The sequence below is a fragment of the Anomaloglossus baeobatrachus genome, chromosome 3 (genome assembly GCF_048569485.1).
Source record: "Anomaloglossus baeobatrachus isolate aAnoBae1 chromosome 3, aAnoBae1.hap1, whole genome shotgun sequence".
Classification (NCBI taxonomy): domain Eukaryota; kingdom Metazoa; phylum Chordata; class Amphibia; order Anura; family Aromobatidae; genus Anomaloglossus; species Anomaloglossus baeobatrachus.
The window spans coordinates 377,332,405-377,357,030 of NC_134355.1; the positions used below are offsets into that span (position 1 = coordinate 377,332,405).

The window sequence follows — 24,626 nt, forward strand, 5'->3', positions numbered from 1 at the left end:
CGCTTTTTAACAAAACAAAAGCTCTAATGTACATCAAGGATCCTTCATGAAGCATCTCTAAAATATGTCTAAACCCACTTAGTATAGTATAGCAAACTGAAAAATAACACAGTGAAGTGGTAATCACAACAGTAGGTAATGCTGTTTTCCCCTTGTGCCGTCAGGGATAGGATGGATCATCAAGGATCAGATTCCCTGTGTAACCTAGAATCCAGTCCTTGGCCTAAACATAGGAAACCACAGCTGAGTCTTCCCCGTTTTAACTTGATTTTTTTGCACATTTATGTTTTGTTTTGACTTTATGGATTGTGGATATCACCAGTTCTCTTGGGATTTTTTCTATCTTGCCTAATAAACATTAGGTTGTATTATTAGGGTTTTCTCCTGCCTTTTGGATTCTATACTTCTAAATAACTTACTTATGAAAATGGAAAAAGGAAAATGACTGCAAGAATTGATCATTGCCTAGTGTTTCATTCCAAATAAAATACTCCTGCAGCCATGTACCTTTTTGAGATGTTGGTACATATTTTTCATCTTGCCGGCAGAGCCCATCCTTATATCCATACAGTTGGCTGAGTTTTGAAATAACATAATCTTGTTCACCAAACGGAACCTGAATAAGAAGTGGTAAAGTACCGGCATTAATACAGAGATGGTTGTTATATAGGGTGATACTGTACACTACTGGTTATATTACCACAGGTGAGGGGTACATATGGAAAACCTCTGGTGCATCTAATGAGTACTGGGGAATGGATTCCAGTGCTTGTGTCAGCGAAGCAGGATTCAGATCCAGATTAAAGAAAGGTGATGGAATTCTGAATTTTACTGTAAAATGATATAACAACAGAATAAATATAACTCCATATATCACTAAACTATACTTCTCCCTGACATCATAAAAATTATGTAATAATGCTAACTCAAATATTATTAGTAGAAATCTTAGTAATATAGTTTTACAGAATCAATTACATTTCATTTATTAAAATGTTAGAAAATATTCCTATTGTATATTGTTTTTCATTTAGTTTTTTTGTACAATCCAATTATCTCGCCACATTTTCAGTTAGGCTGGCGTCACACACTACGATATATCGGGCGATATGTCGTCGGGGTCACGGATTCCGTGACGCACATCCGGCATCGTTTGACATATCGTAGCGTGTGACAGCTACGAGCGACTGTTAACGAGCGAAAATACTCACCTTATCGTTGCTCGTTGACATGTCGCTCATTTTCATAAAATAGTTCCTCCTTCTGCGCGCCGGTTGTTCATCGTTCCTGAGGCAGCACACTTTGCCCCGTGTGACACCTCGGGAACGACGAACTGCTGCTTACCTGCGTCCTGCCGGCAATGCGTAAGGAAAGAGGTGGGCGGGATGTTACGTCCTGCTCATCTCCGCCCCTCCGCTTCTATTAGGCGGCCGCTGTGTGACGTCGCTGTGACGCCGAACGTCCCTCCCCCTTCAGAAAGAGGATGTTCGCCGCCCACAGCGAGGTCGTTCGGGAGGTAAGTACGTGTGACGGCGGTAAACGACTTTGTGCGTCACGGGCAACAAATTGCCCGTGACGGACAAACGACGGGGGCGGGTGCGATCGCACGATATATCGTCCCGTGTGACGCTGCCCTTACTCCATGGAAAATTAGTAACAGCTAAAACCTATATTGTACAATGTTCAAAACAAGATACAATTGTTAATAAAAACACAAACAGTAATAAAAATCAAATCATTAAAGTTAAACTGACATGCTGTGTGATATCTAGAGCAGAGCCTGGGAACGCGGGGAGCTCATTCTCCACTCCTCAGGATCTGCATAATACATCTAAGCTCTTAGTCACATGTTCTTGTCTAAACATGTACAGCAGATGAATTACGTATTGAACATGTCACCAATTTTCTAAGTAAATATATTTCTAAAGAGGTTATTGACATAAATTTCTCATGAGATTTTGGTAACAACCCATCCAATCCAAACAGGCAAATAAATCAAATCAAAGGTCCATAAATTATGTGTAATAATGAGAAATGAAATAAGGAAAAAGTATTGAACATGGTTTCTGAAATGTAAATAACACTTGGTACAACAGCCTTTTGTTGGTGATGACAGCTTCAAGACACCTGCTGTATGGAGAAACTAGTCACATGCATTGCGCAAGTGTGATTTTGGTCCATTGTTCCACACAAACACTCTATTTTCGATTAGATTCAGGTAAGGTAATTGGCTGGGCCATTCTAGCAGCTTCATTTTCTTTGTCTGAAACCAATTAAGAGTTTCCGTGTCTGTGGGATAATTTTATTGCTGAAATGTCCACCATCATTTCATCTTCATCATCCTGCTAAATAGCAGCAGATTTTTATCTTGAATGTCTTGGTACATTTGTCCATTTCTACTTCCTTAAATTATATGAAATTTGCCAGTTCCGTATGCTGAAAAACACCCCCACACCAAGATGTTCCCACCTCCAAACCTGCAATGTTGGTATGGTGTTTTTGGGGTGATATGCAGTGTTTTTTTGGCCTCCAAATATGGTGTGTATTATGGCATCCAAAAAGTTCAATTTTGGTCTAATCTGACCCAACTATATTCTCCCAGTATTTCACAGCCTTGTCTAAATGTTGTTGAGCAAACTTTAAAAACGCTTGAACATGCTTTTTGTTCAGTAACCAAGTCTTGCGGGAGCTTGCATACAGGCCATGGAGGGTGAGTGCATTACTTATTGTATTCTTTGAAACAATTGTACTTGCTGATTTCTGGTCTTTCTGTAGCTCTTCCAGGTGGTCCTTGGCTCTTGGACAACTCATCTGATAATTATTTTCACTATTCTGTTTGATCTTGCATGGGAGCACCTGGTCATGGCTAATTTATGGTGAAATTATGTTCTCTCCACTTCTGGATTATGGCCCTAACAGTGCTCACTGAAAGCTTCAATAGTTTAGAAATTCGAATTACCAATGCCATCAGTATGTTTTGCAACAATAAAGTTGGGAAGATCTTGAGATAGCTCACTAGTTTTACCCATCATGTTATTTTTCTTGAGTGGCACCTCAGTAATGGGACACCTTTTTATTTACAATCAGTTGAACCAGCCGATATTATGTTTCACTAAGTGGAATTTTTGCATTCTAATTACTGATAGATTATAGCTGGTGTCATGACTTGCTATGGCTTTTTGCATCTCTCATTCTACATGTGTTCAACATTTTTTCACTGTGTCATTTCTCATTATTACACATAACTTATTTTATGGACATCTATTGTTTGATTTTTTTTTTGTCTGTGTGGATTGGGTGGGTAGTTACCGACATCTGGTAAGCATTTCAATAGCACCATTAGAAATATATTTATTTAAAAACTGTTGATGTGTTCAATACTTATTTTACCCACTTTATGTGGAAAAAATAGTGCCATTGTCCTCTATGTGTTCCTTTTTACCATCAGTGTGACATCAATGTTTTTCATAGATGGATAATAAATGACAAAACTTCTCCTATCATTCACAGTGTTAATAACAGGCAGACTACAAATTGTACACTGATGCCATCTTTGTGCTGTAGGTATGGACCCATAGACTTACATTGGCCCTTTTTATCCATTATACCAGAAATAAGTGGACATGCCTAAGTTTTGCAAGAACACACAGTCTGTGAAAAAAACACGGCCTGTGAATAGCTCCTAGGGATGCATGTTGTGTTTGTGAAAAAAAAAGATACAATACATGTGTGCTACATGGACATCTGAATGAGTCCTAACAAATAGTAACAGTTTGGTCCACAGCGTCCGTATATAGAAGTATAGTAATTAATCGCGTACATTTAGTGAGTTCACTGTCTTTCTTTGTAGTATTAACGCTGATCCAGTAATCAACCATTGAAGTCAAGACGGTCATATCAAAGTCATCAGAAACATTGCGTCCATAGATGATCTACAAAAAAAGATCACGTATATAACAGGTAGTTACCAATGACACTTTCTGTACAATGTGACCAAGAGTAGAGAAATATTGACGTCTGTAGCTACCAATATTGTAAGTGCTGATCCCTTTCTACTACCTCAGTATTTTCTTTTATACAGACTATTGGTTCATACTGACTAGAGATTAGGCAAATAAAATAACTATAATATATAAAGGTTATGTTATATGCTCATTTCTGACCATTATAATAAAGGATTTTAACCATGTGTTTTTGTGATCAATGGACATCTGGTTTATAGCTACAATGTGTACTGTGCACTACATGAGCAATGAATAGTACACTCTATTGCATGTCATACACTGAGCCCTAGTTACAGCATGTATTGTAGATACTGCAGTTATAGCTGAACTCTTATGTAACCCAGCTAGCTGCTGTGCTGAACTCTACCATCATTCCCGGATTGTTCAGTGCCCTTAATTACAATTACAAAAATGGAAAAAAAAAATCTTTCCCAATCTGCATGAAAAGATCAGAGAATTATAGCAGATGTGTTTGTCAGCAAACTGATCAGCAGATTCCAGTAGACACACGCGAAGCTGAAAGCAGTTTTAAATTATAGGAGCCACATGTTGTTAATTCTGTTGGGATTTAGTAAAGGATTCTGTGCCTAAATCGGGGCGGAATAGGCTAATATTATGATCTCTTATGATCATTAATGACGCAAATTAGCTCTGTTTAATTAAGGTTAAAAGCTATGGAAATCCGCATGCCAATCTGCAGGAAAGTTTCAGATTCAGAATTTCTCCAAAATCTATGGTGCATTTGCCAAGACTATCTATTAGAGATGAGCGAACCGGTCCCGGTTCGGCTCAAGGTCGGTTCGCCGAACGGAGGTCCCGTTCGAGTTCGGCTCGTCGAACGTTCGACGAACCGAACTCGAACTGCATAGGAAACAATGGCAGGCAATCACAAACACAGAAAAACACCTAGAAAACACCCTCAAAGGTGTCCAAAAGGTGACAAACAACTCACAACACAACACAAACACATGGGAAAGTGACAAGGACATATACTCATGCGAAAACAAAACAGCTGGACAAGGAAAAAGAGGAGGACACACAGATATATGAGTATATGCAAGGAAACATCGATTCCATTATTGTGCAACTTGAGCCCTGCTCATTTTAGGCTTCCAATCTGGATAAATTGCCTGAGCTCGCCACGTACGCCTTGGGGATCTTGTTATGTCCTGCAGCCAGCGTTCTCTCGGAACCTGTCTTCAGTGCTGCTGGGGGTCTGCTGGCAGATAAGCACACGCGTCTGTCCACTGACAATGTGGACATGGCTCTCAGAGGACTTTTCTTCCCCTGGGTCAGCCAGGGGAGGCGAAAGGCACGCGTATTTTTGAGAGTGCTTCATGCAAAGCATCTTTTTCATCTTGAAAATGGGGGTCAACTGATGCCAGTCAAGTGGGGTGTGTGTGGCCCAATTAGTGGAAACGAGGGAGACTGTGGTTGGAGTCCCCTCGCTGTGTTTCTAAAAGAACCAAGATGAACAAGTCATGGCTCTCAGAGGACTTTTCTTCCCCTGGGTCAGCCAGGGGACGGGAAAGGCACGCGTATTTTTGAGAGTGCTTCATGCAAAGCATCTTTTTCATCTTGAAAATGGGGGTCAACTGATGCCAGTCAAGTGGGGTGTGTGTGGCCCAGTTAGTGGAAACGAGGGAGACTGTGGTTGGAGTCCCCTCGCTGTGTTTCTAAAAGAACCAAGATGAACAAGTCATGGCTCTCAGAGGACTTTTCTTCCCCTGGGTCAGCCAGGGGACGGGAAAGGCACGCGTATTTTTGAGAGTGCTTCATGCAAAGCATCTTTTTCATCTTGAAAATGGGGGTCAACTGATGCCAGTCAAGTGGGGTGTGTGTGGCCCAGTTAGTGGAAACGAGGGAGACTGTGGTTGGAGTCCCCTCGCTGTGTTTCTAAAAGAACCAAGATGAACAAGTCATGGCTCTCAGAGGACTTTTCTTCCCCTGGGTCAGCCAGGGGACGGGAAAGGCACATGTATTTTTGAGAGTGCTTCATGCAAAGCATCTTTTTCATCTTGAAAATGGGGGTCAACTGATGCCAGTCAAGTGGGGTGTGTGTGGCCCAGTTAGTGGAAACGAGGGAGACTGTGGTTGGAGTCCCCTCGCTGTGTTTCTAAAAGAACCAAGATGAACAAGTCATGGCTCTCAGAGGACTTTTCTTCCCCTGGGTCAGCCAGGGGACGGGAAAGGCACGCGTATTTTTGAGAGTGCTTCATGCAAAGCATCTTTTTCATCTTGAAAATGGGGGTCAACTGATGCCAGTCAAGTGGGGTGTGTGTGGCCCAATTAGTGGAAACGAGGGAGACTGTGGTTGGAGTCCCCTCGCTGTGTTTCTAAAAGAACCAAGATGAACAAGTCATGGCTCTCAGAGGACTTTTCTTCCCCTGGGTCAGCCAGGGGACGGGAAAGGCACACGTATTTTTGAGAGTGCTTCATGCAAAGCATCTTTTTCATCTTGAAAATGGGGGTCAACTGATGCCAGTCAAGTGGGGTGTGTGTGGCCCAGTTAGTGGAAACGAGGGAGACTGTGGTTGGAGTCCCCTCGCTGTGTTTCTAAAAGAACCAAGATGAACAAGTCATGGCTCTCAGAGGACTTTTCTTCCCCTGGGTCATCCAGGGGAGGCGAAAGGCACGTGTATTTTTGAGAGTGCTTCATGCAAAGCATCTTTTTCATCTTGAAAATGGGGGTCAACTGATGCCAGTCAAGTGGGGTGTGTGTGGCCCAGTTAGTGGAAACGAGGGAGACTGTGGTTGGAGTCCCCTCGCTGTGTTTCTAAAAGAACCAAGATGAACAAGTCATGGCTCTCAGAGGACTTTTCTTCCCCTGGGTCAGCCAGGGGACGGGAAAGGCACGCGTATTTTTGAGAGTGCTTCATGCAAAGCATCTTTTTCATCTTGAAAATGGGGGTCAACTGATGCCAGTCAAGTGGGGTGTGTGTGGCCCAATTAGTGGAAACGAGGGAGACTGTGGTTGGAGTCCCCTCGCTGTGTTTCTAAAAGAACCAAGATGAACAAGTCATGGCTCTCAGAGGACTTTTCTTCCCCTGGGTCAGCCAGGGGACGGGAAAGGCACGCGTATTTTTGAGAGTGCTTCATGCAAAGCATCTTTTTCATCTTGAAAATGGGGGTCAACTGATGCCAGTCAAGTGGGGTGTGTGTGGCCCAGTTAGTGGAAACGAGGTAGACTGTGGTTGGAGTCCCCTCGCTGTGTTTTACATGCTTTTAGAAGGGCATGACATGGCTTGGAGGTTGACTTTCAGCATCTGCAAACTGTTGGCTACCAAAATGCTGCCTTTCCAACACCTGTGGTTATAGACAATGAGGAACATACTGATGAAGATGAGACGCAGATACCCGATTGGGATGACAACTTAAATATTCGGTCAGGGCAAGAAGAGGCTCGGTCTGAGGGGGAGGGGAGTGCAAACACAACAATTGATGATGAAGTTCTAGCTCCCACCTACTGTCAACCCACAGTCAGACACTCGAGGAGGTCAACAGAGGCGGTGGAGGAGGATGCAACCGACGACGAAGTTACCTTGCGCCTTCCTGGACAGAGTCGGAGCACTGGTAGCACGTCTACAACTGCATCCTCAGCCACCACTCTGCCTCTGAGCATTATTCGGGGTGGATCAACAGGTCGCATGGCCTCTAAGCCTTGCCTAGCCTGGTCCTTTTTTGACATAGAAAAAGATCGCCCAAATTATGTGATCTGCAAAATTTGTCATTGTTCTCTTAGTAGAGGTCAAAACCTCAGCAGTTTGACAACTTCTTCCATGAATCGTCACATGAATAAATATCATATGGCCCGGTGGGAAGCTCACCATGCTGCAATGCGGCCTAGCGGAGCGAACCATCCACCGCCTGCCCCTTCCAGTGCATCCGCGCGCTCGTCATCTTCTAGGACTGTGGGGACAGCTGTCACACCTGTTTTTCCACCCACAACTTCCACCACTGTAACCGCAACAGGCAGTTTGCTTGGTAGGTCGTCAGTTGGTTTGGAAGGGGAAACAAGTGAGTGTGTACAGCTCTCTCAGACATCGATAGCACCAACGTTGGATGAAGGCAACATCATGTCTCCGCCTGCACTTTCCTCACAAACCTGCATTTTTCCAGGGACACCCTACTCAACACCGTCTACACACAGCAGCCAGATCTCTGTCCCTCAGATGTGGTCAAATAAAAGGCCACTTCCTGCGACCCATGACAAAGCTAAGAGGTTGACTCTATCCCTCTGTAAGCTGTTGGCTACCGAAATGCTGCCTTTCCGCCTAGTGGACACACAGGATTTTAGAGACCTTATGTCTGTCGCTGTGATCCAGTACAAGATGCCCAATCACCACTGCTTCTCCAAGAAAAGCATGCCCGCGCTACACCAGCATGTCGCACACAACATCACCACTTCCTTGAGAAACTCTGTGTGCGACAGGGTGCATTTCAACACAGATACTTGGACCAGTAAGCATAAACAGGGTCATTACATGTCACTGACTGGGCACTGGCAAACTATGGTGAGAGATGGAGAAGGGTCTGCTGTACAAGTCTTGCCGTCCCCACGAGTTGTTTCAATCCTTCTTCTGTATGTAGAAGTTAATACACTGCTTCTGCCTCTTCAACCTCGTGTGGGTCCTCCACCTTGGCGCAAACCCTGTGTGGTCAGGCCACCCTTCCTTGTAACTGCGCACAAGGACTACCACACACCTCCTTACTATGCTGGCAGCAGAGCTCAATGCCATCAGGCGGTCAAAGTTTTACTTTGAAATGTATGGGAAATGTGAGTCACACCGCTGAGAAGTTGTGGACGGTTAGCTCTGGATACCGAGTTTCATCAATGGTTGTCTCCACTCAACCAGCAGCCAGGGAAGGCCGGGTGCGACAATGATGCAAACATGGGTGCGGCCCTTCGCTGTGACAATGTGACACACATGGCTTGTGTGGTTCACGTGTTGAACCTGGTTGTCCAGCAATTTTAAAAGCACTATCCTGGCCCACATGGCCTTCTGCAGAGAGCACGGTGTAACGCCTTCCTTGATCCACACACTCAGATGGGCTGTTAATGATAGGCTAGAGGGAAGCCACTCACCAAGCAGGACCCCTAGAACCCTGAAACCCTTTAACCCCTATACAGGGATTAGGAATTGCACAGGGCCCAAGGTGATTAATACCTGTGGAAGGCTGCAGTTCCAGAGAATAGTAGTCAGGCAGGGTCAAAACATTAATTGAGGAACAGGAACAGAATGGGACGGCCAGGACTTAATCAGAAAACAAGCAGAGGTGAAATGCGGATCGGCCAACAAGGTACATAAACAGCAAGCAGGAAAAGTAGTCAGGTAACAAGCACACAAAATCATAAAACTGAACTGGGGGTAAAAGTAACCAGAGGTCATAGCTATGTCTGGCAGTGGTCTGCAGACAGGATGGGCATAAAAAAGGGTGTGGTGTCTTCCCATTGGTTGTAGCTGAATGATGGTATTTCATCTGTGAGATACCCACCAGCTACATTCAGCCAGAGATTCTGCATCTGTCAAGGTAATGCAGCCCAGTGGGTGAGCATAACCTGCGTCCACCTGCGCCGCTGGCATCGACTCCTCTCCCATCATCAGCACTATTCATGAAAGGAACACGTTGTCACCTGGCGACCGGAGTACAAATTGACGGAGCGGACTCCGTTGGTGACTTAACAGTCGTGTGCGGCAATGATGCAAACCTGGCTGCGGGCCATCGTCAGGGCAATGTGACACACGTGCCTTGTATGGCTCACGTGTTGAACCTAATTCTCAAGCAATTTTTAAAACACCATCACGGCCTACATGGCCTTGTGCAGCGTGCACGCTCGCTATGTGCTCACTTCCATCGTGCGCACACAGCAGCTCAACAACTTTCGTCGCTACAGAAGTCTTTAGGTCTGGTGGTTAAACGCCTGAAATGCGATGTGCCCACACGCAGGATTTTGAATCTGCACATGTTGCAGCGTTTGTGGCAGCACCGCCGAACCCTGCTGCAATACGTTATGACATATAGCCTGGGATAACTTGATCCAGAGGTGGTGCAGATCACGCTGCTGGAGTGGTGTCAGATCAAGGACCTATGCACCCTGCTACACAGTTTACAAATGTCGACGAAGATGTTTAGCACTGGCAATGTCATTCTCAGCGTGACAATTCTGGTCATCTACATGATGGAGCGCACTGTAATTATTATTCGGAGTCAGGTGTTGGGACAAGAGGAAGGGGAGGAAGTACAGGAGGAGTCATATGCGGAAGGGATAACAAGATCTACGAGGTCCAGATGGTCAGCGGCACCTATGCGGCAGTCATGGTGAGGGAGAGGGATTAACAAGGGCGCATAGTATCAGCAAAAAGTGTTGAGGAAGGTGCAGGAGCCCATGAAGAAATGGAGGACGAACTGGCGATGGGCATGGAAGACTCAGCAGATGAGTGAGAGCTTGCTCACATTTCGGTTGTGCGAGGTTGTGGGGAGAGGGCAGAGGAAGGAGGCACGATTCTCACCTCTCTGCCACCAACACACCAAGGACTTGGTCCTCCAGGATGCACAAGACACATGAGCGGCTTCTTGCTGCACTACCTACAACATGACCCTCGGATTGTACGAATTCAAAGTAATCCAGAATACTGGGTTGCCACACTGTTACATCCCCGGTACAAGACAAAATTTGGCAAAATAATTCCTGCCATAGAAATGGACGCACGTATACAGGAGTATCTGCAGAATGTGGTACGCAATCTTAGATCTACTTTTCCACTAAACACCAGTGCTGCACAGAGTGAATCTCAACGCTTTGTCATGGATAGGAGGAAATGGTCTTTTACTTGTCCACATCGGAGGGACCGAGGGATGGCTGCTGTGCTGAGATGGCGTTGAGTACGGTGTCCCTGCAGAGTTGCACTTTTGGTCATATACCAAAATGAGTTGAAAAAGGACAGATGCTGGTGGAAAGGGGAACAGTTGTGTTGGAAAGGGGAAAAAAGTTTTGGTCCGTGGATTTTGTGGTTAAGCAACAGTAATATTTGCTGAAGAAACACCATCTGTTACAGTGGGACTGGCAGATTTGGATAAAGTGGTATATACTATGTTACCGCTATATAATGAAAATTAATAAGAAAAGAAAGAGAAAGGTATATATCCCCATCAGCAGTCAGTGTCCACCGTGCTCCCAGTTGGAAAAGGAGAGGTTGGCAACTGGAAGGTTTGGTGGAGGATACAGAGCTGTGTGGCTATGAAACTAATAGTAGCCTGAACCGAGTTAGACGCCATTCGGATCTGGAGACTGTGAGCCCTGTTAGCGTCACAGGGTCCACATGCCCACCCAGCCCAGGAACTCCCTGTTAACAACACAGGGGCCATTGAGTACGCTGACCGTGTGCGTAGGGGCACACCTGTGGACAGCAGGCGCATCAGCAGCAGCAGGCCTGTTAATGCCACTGGGCTGCACAAGCAGGACTGGTAGGACAGGAGCTGGTCTTAACCGTTCTGCGTTACCAACTGTGGTGGTGGCCTGCATCGACACCCTATCCCTGCCTACCTCTGGCCTAAAGCCGCAATGGGTTCAACACATGGAGGTGTGCTCTTTCGGAGCATAATAGAAGACTGCGCACCTCCTTGTTGGCTCCAGCCCCTTTTATAACCTGGGTCCGCCCCAAACCAGGGTGAACCACAATGCACCTCCTGGAGACAAAAGTAGAGTGACACGTCATGAGTGGCATAACTAGCGTCCTATTTGGAACCGCAACTTCAATGATGACCTCATGGCTGCCATGACCCAAACACCTCACCAGTCATCGTCTGACCATCAATAATGCGGTGTAAAGTCATAGGGGTGGGCCTCTGCAAGCCATTTGGGAGGACACCTGATGCCCTGTGGTCTATATGTGCCCCCCCACATCAGGGGCAGGGCCAAAGAGTTCATTACCGGACCTAGTCTCTGATGCAGTAAGTGCCTGAGCATGCTCAGTAGCATTAAATACAGTCTCTGAAAAAAGACTATCAGCTTTAGCATGGTGTCTAGGCACAAAACAGGACTTAGACCCGGCGCGGAATGCAAGCACCTGTGCAAAGAGGCTTTTCACACTTAGTGTGGGAGCATGCGCTGTATCCCGAAATGAAGACTTAGCGTCAGGAATAACACAGTCAGGCTGAGCATACTCACTAGGCGAAACACTGTAATTAGGCTGCAGCTGGGGTAAATCGGCACACGCATGCGCACTAGCTGCCTCTCCACACTTAGACGTGGAGGGGAAATTGCTCTTGGAGATGCTGTCTATGAACAGAAGGAAAAGCTAAAGGAAGCCTGACTTTCTATCCCTCCGAATTATCAAATGCAGCAATGAATTCCATGAGTTTGCTATAACATTAGCGTAGCAAAATGTGCATGAGGGTGTCATGTAGAGGTGCTAGAAATAGCTTGTCACCAGTGGGGCACTAATGGAATACAACAGCCAGTTCTATGATGCCACTAAATAGCAGTATTTTTTGCTATCATTATAGCTTATTAAAAACAGAGCAGGAGGGTGTCATGCAGAGGTGCTAGAAATAGCTTGGCACCAGTGGGGCACTAATGGAATACAACAGCCAGTTCTATGATGCCACTAAATGGCAGTATTTTTTGCTATCATTATAGCTTATTAAAAACAGAGCAGGAGGGTGTCATGCAGAGGTGCTGCACATAGATTTGCACTAGTGTGACTAGACAAAAGTCCAATAGCCACGTTTAGGATGCCACTAGGTACACTGACTGTTTGCTAGTATAATGGCTTAGTTAAAAAAAAGTTGGAGTGTGCAATGCAGCCAGACGTGCTGCAAATATCTTTACAATAGTGTGAATAGACAAAAGTACAATAGCCACGTTTAGGATGCCACTAGGTACACTGACTGTTTGCTAGTATAATGGCTTAGTTAAAAAAAGTTGGACTGTGCAATGCAGGCAGACGTGCTGCAAATATCTTTACAATAGTGTGAATAGACAAAAGTACAATAGCCACTTCTTGTATGCCACTAGGTACACTGACTGTTTGCTAGTATAATGGCTTAGTTAAAAAGAGTTTGAGTGTGCAATGCAGGCAGACGTGCTGCAAATATCTTTACAATAGTGTGAATAAACAAAAGTACAATAGCCACTTCTTGTATGCCACTAGGTACACTGACTGTTTGCTAGTATAATGGCTTAGTTAAAAAGAGTTTGAGTGTGCAATGCAGGCAGACGTGCTGCAAATATCTTTACAATAGTGTGAATAGACAAAAGTACAATAGCCACGTTTAGGATGCCACTAGGTACACTGACTGTTTGCTAGTATAATGGCTTAGTTAAAAAGAGTTTGAGTGTGCAATGCAGGCAGACGTGCTGCAAATATCTTTACAATAGTGTGAATAGACAAAAGTACAATAGCCACTTCTTGTATGCCACTAGGTACACTGACTGTTTGCTAGTATAATGGCTTAGTTAAAAAGAGTTTGAGTGTGCAATGCAGGCAGACGTGCTGCAAATATCTTTACAATAGTGTGAATAAACAAAAGTACAATAGCCACTTCTTGTATGCCACTAGGTACACTGACTGTTTGCTAGTATAATGGCTTAGTTAAAAAGAGTTTGAGTGTGCAATGCAGGCAGACGTGCTGCAAATATCTTTACAATAGTGTGAATAGACAAAAGTACAATAGCCACTTCTTGTATGCCACTAGGTACACTGACTGTTTGCTAGTATAATGGCTTAGTTAAAAAGAGTTTGAGTGTGCAATGCAGGCAGACGTGCTGCAAATATCTTTACAATAGTGTGAATAAACAAAAGTACAATAGCCACTTCTTGTATGCCACTAGGTACACTGACTGTTTGCTAGTATAATGGCTTAGTTAAAAAGAGTTTGAGTGTGCAATGCAGGCAGACGTGCTGCAAATATCTTTACAATAGTGTGAATAGACAAAAGTACAATAGCCACGTTTAGGATGCCACTAGGTACACTGACTGTTTGCTAGTATAATGGCTTAGTTAAAAAGAGTTTGAGTGTGCAATGCAGGCAGACGTGCTGCAAATATCTTTACAATAGTGTGAATAGACAAAAGTACAATAGCCACGTTTAGGATGCCACTAGGTACACTGACTGTTTGCTAGTATAATGGCTTAGTTAAAAAAAGTTTGAGTGTGCAATGCAGGCAGACGTGCTGCAAATATCTTTACAATAGTGTGAATAGACAAAAGTACAATAGCCACGTTTAGGATGCCACTAGGTACACTGACTGTTTGCTAGCATAATGGCTTAGTTAAAAAAAGTTGGAGTGTGCAATGCAGGCAGACGTGCTGCAAATATCTTTACAATAGTGTGAATAGACAAAAGTCCAATAGCCACGTTTAGGATGCCACTAGGTACACTGACTGTTTGCTAGCATAATGGCTTAGTTAAAAAGAGTTTGAGTGTGCAATGCAGGCAGACGTGCTGCAAATATCTTTACAATAGTGTGAATAGACAAAAGTACAATAGCCACGTTTAGGATGCCACTAGGTACACTGACTGTTTGCTAGCATAATGGCTTAGTTAAAAAAAGTTGGAGTGTGCAATGCAGGCAGACGTGCTGCAAATATCTTTACAATAGTGTGAATAGACAAAAGTACAATAGCCACGTTTAGGATGCCACTAGGTACACTGACTGTTTGCTAGTATAATGGCTTAGTTAAAAAAAGTTGGAGTGTGCAATGCAGGCAGACGTGCTGCAAATATCTTTACAATAGTGTGAATAGACAAAAGTCCAATAGCCACGTTTAGGATGCCACTAGGTACACTGACTGTTTGCTAGCATAATGGCTTAGTTAAAAAGAGTTTGAGTGTGCAATGCAGGCAGACGTGCTGCAAATATCTTTCAATAGTGTGAATAGACAAAAGTACAATAGCCACGTTTAGGATGCCACTAGGTACACTGACTGTTTGCTAGCATAATGGCTTAGTTAAAAAAAGTTGGAGTGTGCAATGCAGGCAGACGTGCTGCAAATATCTTTACAATAGTGTGAATAGACAAAAGTACAATAGCCACGTTTAGGATGCCACTAGGTACACTGACTGTTTGCTAGTATAATGGCTTAGTTAAAAAAAGTTGGAGTGTGCAATGCAGGCAGACGTGCTGCAAATATCTTTACAATAGTGTGAATAGACAAAAGTACAATAGCCACGTTTAGGATGCCACTAGGTACACTGACTGTTTGCTAGCATAATGGCTTAGTTAAAAAAAGTTGGAGTGTGCAATGCAGGCAGACGTGCTGCAAATATCTTTACAATAGTGTGAATAGACAAAAGTACAATAGCCACGTTTAGGATGCCACTAGGTACACTGACTGTTTGTTAGCATGATGACTTAGTTAAAAAGAGTTGGAGTGTGCAATGCAGGCAGACGTGCTGCAAATATCTTTACAATAGTGTGAATAGACAAAAGTACAATAGCCACGTTTAGGATGCCACTAGGTACACTGACTGTTTGCTAGTATAATGGCTTAGTTAAAAAGAGTTTGAGTGTGCAATGCAGGCAGACGTGCTGCAAATATCTTTACAATAGTGTGAATAGACAAAAGTCCAATAGCCACGTTTAGGATGCCACTAGGTACACTGACTGTTTGCTAGCATAATGGCTTAGTTAAAAAGAGTTTGAGTGTGCAATGCAGGCAGACGTGCTGCAAATATCTTTACAATAGTGTGAATAGACAAAAGTACAATAGCCACGTTTAGGATGCCACTAGGTACACTGACTGTTTGCTAGTATAATGGCTTAGTTATAATGAGTTGGAGTGTGCAATGCAGGTAGAGGTGCTGCAAATGTCTTTGCACTAGTGGGACTATAGCAAAGTCCAATAGCCACGTTTAGGATGCCACTAGGTACACTGACTGTTTGCTAGTATAATGGCTTAGTTAAAAAAAGTTGGACTGTGCAATGCAGGCAGACGTGCTGCAAATATCTTTACAATAGTGTGAATAGACAAAAGTACAATAGCCACTTCTTGTATGCCACTAGGTAAACTGACTGTTTGCTAGTAGAATGGCTTAGTTAAAAAGAGTTTGAGTGTGCAATGCAGGCAGACGTGCTGCAAATATCTTTACAATAGTGTGAATAGACAAAAGTACAATAGCCACTTCTTGTATGCCACTAGGTACACTGACTGTTTGCTAGTATAATGGCTTAGTTAAAAAGAGTTTGAGTGTGCAATGCAGGCAGACGTGCTGCAAATATCTTTACAATAGTGTGAATAGACAAAAGTCCAATAGCCACATTTAGGATGCCACTAGGTACACTGACTGTTTGCTAGCATAATGGCTTAGTTAAAAAGAGTTTGAGTGTGCAATGCAGGCAGACGTGCTGCAAATATCTTTACAATAGTGTGAATAGACAAAAGTACAATAGCCACTTCTTGTATGCCACTAGGTACACTGACTGTTTGCTAGTATAATGGCTTAGTTAAAAAGAGTTTGAGTGTGCAATGCAGGCAGACGTGCTGCAAATATCTTTACAATAGTGTGAATAGACAAAAGTCCAATAGCCACGTTTAGGATGCCACTAGGTACACTGACTGTTTGCTAGCATAATGGCTTAGTTAAAAAGAGTTTGAGTGTGCAATGCAGGCAGACGTGCTGCAAATATCTTTACAATAGTGTGAATAGACAAAAGTACAATAGCCACTTCTTGTATGCCACTAGGTACACTGACTGTTTGCTAGTATAATGGCTTAGTTAAAAAGAGTTTGAGTGTGCAATGCAGGCAGACGTGCTGCAAATATCTTTACAATAAAGTGAATAGACAAAAGTACAATAGCCACGTTTAGGATGCCACTAGGTACACTGACTGTTTGCTAGCATAATGGCTTAGTTAAAAAAAGTTGGAGTGTGCAATGCAGGCAGACGTGCTGCAAATATCTTTACAATAGTGTGAATAGACAAAAGTACAATAGCCACGTTTAGGATGCCACTAGGTACACTGACTGTTTGCTAGTATAATGGCTTAGTTAAAAAAAGTTGGAGTGTGCAATGCAGGCGAACGTGCTGCAAATATCTTTACAATAGTGTGAATAGACAAAAGTCCAATAGCCACGTTTAGGATGCCACTAGGTACACTGACTGTTTGCTAGTATAATGGCTTAGTTAAAAAGAGTTGGAGTGTGCAATGCAGGCAGACGTGATGCAAATATCTTTGCAATAGTGTGACTAGACAAAAGTCAAATAGCCACGTTTAGGATGCCACTAGGTACACTGACTGTTTGCTAGTATAATGGCTTAGTTAAAAAGAGTTGGAGTGTGCAATGCAGGCAGACGTGCTGCAAATATCTTTGCACTACTGTGACTACACAAAAGTCCAATAGCCACGTTTAGGATGCCACTAGGTACACTGACTGTTTGCTAGCATAATGGCTTAGTTAAAAAGAGTTTGAGTGTGCAATGCAGGCAGACGTGATGCAAATATCTTTGCAATAGTGTGACTAGACAAAAGTACAATAGCCACGTTTAGGATGCCACTAGGTACACTGACTGTTTGCTAGTATAATGGCTTAGTTAAAAAGAGTTGGAGTGTGCAATGCAGGCAGACGTGCTCTGCAAATGTCTTTGCACTAGTGGGACTATAGCAAAGTCCAATAGCCACGTTTAGGATGCCACTAGGTACACTGAGTGTTTGCTAGTATAATGGCTTAGTTATAATGAGTTGGAGTGTGCAGAGGACAGGAGGGTACAGTGCCAGGATTGTGGGGCTCTGGGTAGAGGAATGGAAGCCTGCCTTTCTATTCTCTCCTAATGGTGAAATGCAGCGACGAAATCCCTGACCTTGGCTACACAGACGCTGTCTCTGTTTTCAGGACCTGTCACCTATGGCTCTCTGACCCTGCCGGTTTGAGCCCTTAAAAGGACTGATAGAAAGTGCTCTCCCTAAGCTGTCTAACGCTGTGTATGGAGCGCATACAGCTGTATCGGCGATAGGACTCAGGAGGACGGAGCTGCGACAGTGATGTCTGACACCAAAGACGCAGAAGAGATAATGGCGTCCTGGAGGAAAATGTCCGGTTTTATAATGCAGGGACATGTGACATGGACATCCTATCACACATGCCGTTGCTTCTCTGGCTAAAAGTCCACTTAGCTGTGTGTGTGTCTGGGATTGGCTGACATGCTGGCCCGCCCCACTACACGCGCGCGCTTTGGGAAGGAAGACAAGGAAAAAAAAAAAAAAAATGGCGATCGCCATTATAGAAACAGCAGTGATCTGAAGGCGCTGTTCACGCACACTATACACTGAAATGTCATAATAGTGTGATTCACAGAGTGACTTACACTATTACAGCGGAAACCAAGCTAGGAATTAGCTGTTTTTTTGCTGCTAGAACCGTTCTCGAACGTTTCTAGAACTATCGAGCTTTTGCAAAAAGCTCGAGTTCTAGTTCGATCTAGAACAGGCCCCAAAATCACTCGAGCCTAGAACTGGAGAACCTCGAACCACGAACTGCGCTCAACTCTACTATCTATATACAGTGTGTCCACCCATATCCTGTCCACCGCCATTAACTTGATAATGGCGGCAGCTATAGGCATAGAAGTGGTGTCTAGGTATAGTAAAGTAGCCATGCGCTACGCAATGAAATCACCTATAGCACCACCTGGTGGAAAACAACGGTGTAGCATTTTTATCTCAAAAACGGAACGAGATAGAGAAAACAAAGTGAATTAAAAAGTTGTAGGGCATCATCAATTCAATACGAATTGACACCTTGCATACAGAAATGCTATGATAAGAACGTGTAAAACTCACAAGGCTGCAGATGTGAAGCGATACCTCATGGAGACCTTCCTAGGTATAGTGGCCTCCACGCTCACCTGACCTGACCCTATTGGACTTCTTTTTGTGAGGTCACATCAAACAGCAGGTGTATGCGACTTCTCCACCAACATTGCAGGACCTACGATGACGTATCACAGATGCTTGTGCAAACGTGTCACCTACCATATTGCACAATGTGCAGCAAGATGCAGTATGCTGTCCAGAGTCCAGATGTGCATTGCAGCTGACGGTGGCCACTTTGAGCATCAAAGTTAAATGAGCGCCATATGCGTGACCAGGATTCAATGTTTTGGGGGGGTCATGGGTTTCATATCATAGCATTTCTGTATTCAAGGTGTTGATTTGTATTGAATTGATGATGGCCTGCAATTTTTTAATTCACATTTTTTCTCTATCTCCTTCTGTTTTCGAGATAAAAATGCTAACTCCGTTGTTTTCCACCAGGTGGCGCTATAGGTGGTTACATTACATAGCGCATGGCTACTTTACTATACCTAGACACCACTTCTGTTCCTATAGCTGCCGCCATTCTCAAGTTAATGGCGGTGGACAGGATATGGGTGGACACACTGTAGACATTGTGAACCAAGTCTATCTAAACTTTTTTCTCCTATATAAAAAAAATGCTGATTTGTTTGGTCAGTGTCAATTTTTACCATCAATGTTTCTTCAGTGATTTTCCCATATACAAAAATGTATAATTTACAAAGTTTCTTCTGTCCACTATACTGGTAATCACAGACAGAGCATGCATGGCAATATGTGCTGTCAGTCATTTTTCACGGACACAGAGTTGTATGGGGAATTTTGATACATGACTCAAAATGGACATGATTTTGTTTAAGAAATACACGATCCGTATAAAGACACAGATATGTGAACAGTTCCACTGATTACAATGGTGTTCTATTTGTGAAAACAGGCATCTGAGTGAGGTATTAGGATTAGTGCAAATGATGTAGAGCGTTTACAAAATTCCTAATCTTGTAATGTACAAAATCTACAAGTGCATCTCAGTAAATTAGAATATCATGAAAAAGTTAATTTTTTTCAGTAATTCAATACAAAAAGGGAAACACACATATATATATTATATAGCGTCATTACACACAGAGTGATCTATTTCAAGTGTTTATTTCTGTTAATGTTGATGATTATGGCTTACAGCCAATAAAAACCCAAAAGTCATTATCTCAGAAAATTAAAATAATTACCACAAAACACCTGCAAAGGCTTTCTAAGCGTTAAAATGGTCCCTTAGTCTTTTTCAGTAGGCTACACAACCATGGGGAAAACTGCAGACTTGACAGATGCCTAGAATGCAGTCATTGACACACTCCATAAGGAGGGTAAGATACAAAAGGTCATTGCTAAGCTGGAAGCTGGATGTTCACAGAGTGCTGTATCCAAGCATATTAATGGAAAGTTGAGTGGAAGGAAAAATTGTGGTAGAGAAAGGTGCACAAGCAACCGTGATAAGCTCAGCTTTGACAGGATTTTTAAGAAAAGGCCATTCAAAAATTTCGGGGGAGATTTACAAGGAGTGGACTGCTGCTGGAGTCAATGCCTCAAGGGCCATCACACACAGACATATCCAGGACATGGGCTACAACTGTCACATTCCTTGTGTCAAGCCACTCATGACCCATAGACCAGCACCAGAAGAGTCTTACCTGGACCAAGGAGAAAAAGAACTGGACTGTTGCTCAGTGGTCCAAGGTGTTGTTTTCAGATGAGAGTAAATTTTGTATTTCAATTGGAAATCAAGGTCCCAGAGTCTGGAGGAAGAGTGGAGAGGCCACAATCCAAGCTGCTTGAGGTCTAGTGTGAAGTTTCCACAATCAGTGATGGTTTGGGCAGCCATGTCATCTGCTGGCGTAGGAACACTGTGTCTTATCAAGACCAAAGTCAGTGCAGCCATCTACCATGAAATTTTAGAGCTTTTCATGCTTCTCTCTGTCGACAAGCTTTTTGGAGATGGAAATTTCAATTTCCAACAGGACTTGGCACCTGTACATACTGCCAAAAGTACCAATATCTGGTTTAATAACCACAGTATCACTGTGCTTGATTGGCCAGCAAACTCGCCTGAACTAAACTCCATAGAGAATCTATGGGGTATTGTCAAGAGGAAGATGAGAGACACCAGACCCAACAATGTAGACTAGGTGAAGGCTGCTATCAAAGCAACCTGGGCTTCCATACCACCTCAGCAGTGCCACAGGCTGATCGCCTCCATGCCACGCCGTATTGATGCAGTAATTCATGCAAAAGGAGCCCTGACCAAGTATTGAGGCATTTACTATACAGACTTTTCAGTGGGCCAACATTTCTGAGTGCAATCATTTTTTTCAGTTGGTCTTATCTAATATTCTAATTTTCTGAGATAATGACTTTTGGGTTTTCATTGGCTGTAAGCCATAATCCTCAACATTAACAGAAATAAACACTTGAAATAGAAAACTCTCTGTGTAATGACTCTATATAATATATGCATTTCCCTATTTGTACTTAATTACTGAAATAAATAAACTTTTTGAGGATATTCTAATTTATTGAGATGCACTTATATGTTCAAAAGTTGACCATATGCCTTAAAGAGAAGCTGTCAGCAGGATTTTGTAATGTAAAGACATGGCTGTAATGGCGCTGTAATACTGAGTATATTTATATCTTTGGTGAAAAATCCACTTTGCTGTTCTCTAATCAGCATTTGAAGTTTTCTGCTAAATAGATTTCAGTGCACAGGCGGAGGAGCCGGGAAATCATAGATAGGGAGGAGAACACCTAGCATACAAGCCTGCACCTAAATCTAATTAGTAGAAAACGTCAAATGTTAATTAAAGTAGAACCAAGAAGTGTATATTTACCATAGATATCCATGTAATCAGTATTACAATGACATTACAGCCATGTCTTTACTTTCCATTACAAAATCATGCTGATAGGTTCTCTTTAAATTTGTTTTAAAATTTTAGAACAAATCAAAATATCTGAAGCCAGAAAAAAATTTACATACTTCTGATAGTAGGTATCTCACAGCAGTCCAAGATGGAATCTTTCCTGCATTCTCAGGGTCATGTTTAAATTCACTCTTTAAGATTTCAATGCTTTCCTAAAGATAATAAAGTGCAATAGAAAGAATGAATTGTTACAATTGAGTCAAACATAAATGTCTATAAAACAAACCCTGTGTGTTTAAAGGGGACCTGATGTAATACAGAGCCAGCCTTCAGTCAGGGTAAGGACATGCAGGGGTGCAACGTTCGCGGTCATAGAGATGGTGACCAGGCTGGAGGTTAGAGGGGGCTCGCCGACACCAGCACATATTTCAGCTGGATGTACGTTCTTAGGCACAAATTCAGTTGAAGTGTACTGCTGCACAAAGACCCGCCAGGTCTCTGAACAGCAAAGCAAGTTGCCAGCCAAACAGAGGCCAGCAGCTGACGTTGGCGCGCCTGTGATTGGGCACATCAGATTAATAGCAACATTTGACAATGGGGCACCACAAGCAGGAGCAATAATTAAAAAATACTGGCGTATTCTTAAGATGAATGCCGACATTAAGAACAACATAGGTCCAACATCACAAATACCAACACCAGGAATAGACTTGTACACAGTCACTTCTCACAAGCAATCAAATTTGGCTACCAGATAGACCCAAGTATTGTTTCAGATGTATTAGCTGTGTAGCATGCCCTTAATATCACAATAACAACATCTTTTACTGGCAATGTTACCAGTGAGCCCTTCACCATCAGGAATTTCATCAAGTATAGATGAAAAAAAATATCTATAAGACGGCATGTGTATGCAGCAAGGAATATGTGGGCAAAACCACAATGCAATTCAGAAGACGGGTGGGGGAACATGTTGGGGAGATTTCAAATATCTGTGATATGGCCATTGCGAGGCACATTAATCTCAACCATGGACGTAACACCAGAGTAATTTACTTTACTGGGATTGATCTGGTGGTGCCATTCACTAGAGGGGGTGACAACAACAGAATATTGCTTCAAAGAGAGGATAAATAGATATTCCAACTTCAAACCGTTATACAAGGGGGGCTTAATGAACAATTGAACTTCGGCAGCTTTATTCAGACCATTTTCATGTTTTGATATCCCCTCCCTTCAACAATTTAACCTCTTCTCCCCCCCACACCTTTCCCTCCTCAATTGGCCAACCCTCCTTTATTCTTTTTCTATTTGGGCTGCCTCACATCCTCCTCATCCTAATCTCCTCTACCACACTCCGCTGCACAATTGAAACCTCCAGTAATATGATATAACATCATTGATATTGATATTGACATCTCCATATTTCCATATGCTATCCTGATACATCTGATTATACACATTAGGTGTAACCCCCCCTCCACCTCCTTTTTCCTCTCACTACCCTTTTCGCCTCCCCCCACGGCCCACAGCCAGCATAATCATATTATGTCTAAGTGAGCATGTTTATGTATTACCACGTTGCCTGGACAACTATTTAATCCCTACTTCCCCCTGGTTGATGGGGATTTCCCATGCCGTTGTGGGTGTGCCACAAGGAGGTACACATATAAATAGACCACAAAGGGTAATCCATGATTGGGTACACTACTGCCCTGTTTTCGTACAAACAGGAGTATGTATTATATATTTTCCTCCCCATTATGGAATGCTTATGACCCTAATATACACATTGGGGACATATTTAACTCCAAAGATGGAATCCTCACTCTGCCTCCGATAATGACGTCATCAACATCTCCATCACTATGTAGACAATCAGCAGCAGGAAACCTGTTTCTAACAGTATTTAAACACCCAGCATGGGCTCTTGATCTCCTTTGAAATGAGTTTTAGAGGAGTACCAAAATAGTGCCAATGATGACCGTCAGAAGGCCATTGTAACCTGTTGGTGTCATGCGAACGCAGTACAGGATGCTAATGGAAGATGATAAGTGCACGTACCATTTTAATGCCGCTGTCAGAGATTGACAGTGACATTTAAATGGATATACTCATTTCTGGCCATGGCTGTTAGAGACAAGTGCTGGCTATATAAAATACGGTAGTTAGTATCTGTTGCATATGGAAACAGCTCAGCTCGTGAGCCTCCAGCACATGCGATCACCCACTCAATCGCGTTCATGTACCAGTGATATTAATATTGGGTTAAAGTAGCGTTGTAATACTGTATGCTGCCCCTGAATTAGCTCTGCTACCCAGACAGAATGACTGACCACTTTCAATGTATTTGTATTTATCAATTTGTATGGTATGAGGGAAGCCAGGCTCATGAATCTGTAAGCCTTGCCAATGCTAAACCAAATATTGCCTTGTCACTTGCCAGAGAGGTTGCCTTTTTGCTGTCTGATGGGCTCACATAGTTTTTAAGTGTAGCATATATAACAGTAATTCAGTTCAAAATTCATGTATTCCATGTTCATATGCACCTTAGTGCTCTCAGAGGGTAGTTGTATTTGTATGCTAGTGATATAGAGGAACGTCAACCTGCACTTGCACATTTATCCCACTTTGTTAGGAACTGACAATTTATTTTTTTCATGCTACACTCTATTGGCTTCAGTTAGGGCAGGCTATAACCTGATATACATGACCATATTAAAGGGATTTGCTATTAAAACCCCTCAAAACACTATGGGGCAGATTCATTAAGAACTTGGAGCCACATTTCTGGAGCAATTGGTGACACAGCTAGCTGGAACTGGACTGAAAACACCAAAAGTAGTAAAACTTTGTGGCGCAAAAATTTTGGATGAATCAGCCCCAATATACAGCAGTTATGTA

At 43.0% G+C, this 24,626-nt stretch overlaps 1 protein-coding gene across 1 annotated transcript in view; it reads right to left on the bottom strand.

Moving 5' to 3' along the window:
- Positions 1 to 24,626, bottom strand: part of LOC142297246 (dynein axonemal heavy chain 5-like) — a 460,910-nt gene that overhangs the window by 22,190 nt on the left and 414,094 nt on the right. Inside the window, exons 98-101 of the mRNA XM_075341502.1 lie at positions 21,839 to 21,934; positions 3,821 to 3,932; positions 701 to 831; positions 508 to 616 (exon numbers count right to left, since the gene is read on the bottom strand). Of these exons, the coding sequence (XP_075197617.1) occupies positions 508 to 616; positions 701 to 831; positions 3,821 to 3,932; positions 21,839 to 21,934 (448 nt within the window). The remainder of the gene's footprint in view (positions 1 to 507; positions 617 to 700; positions 832 to 3,820; positions 3,933 to 21,838; positions 21,935 to 24,626) is intronic.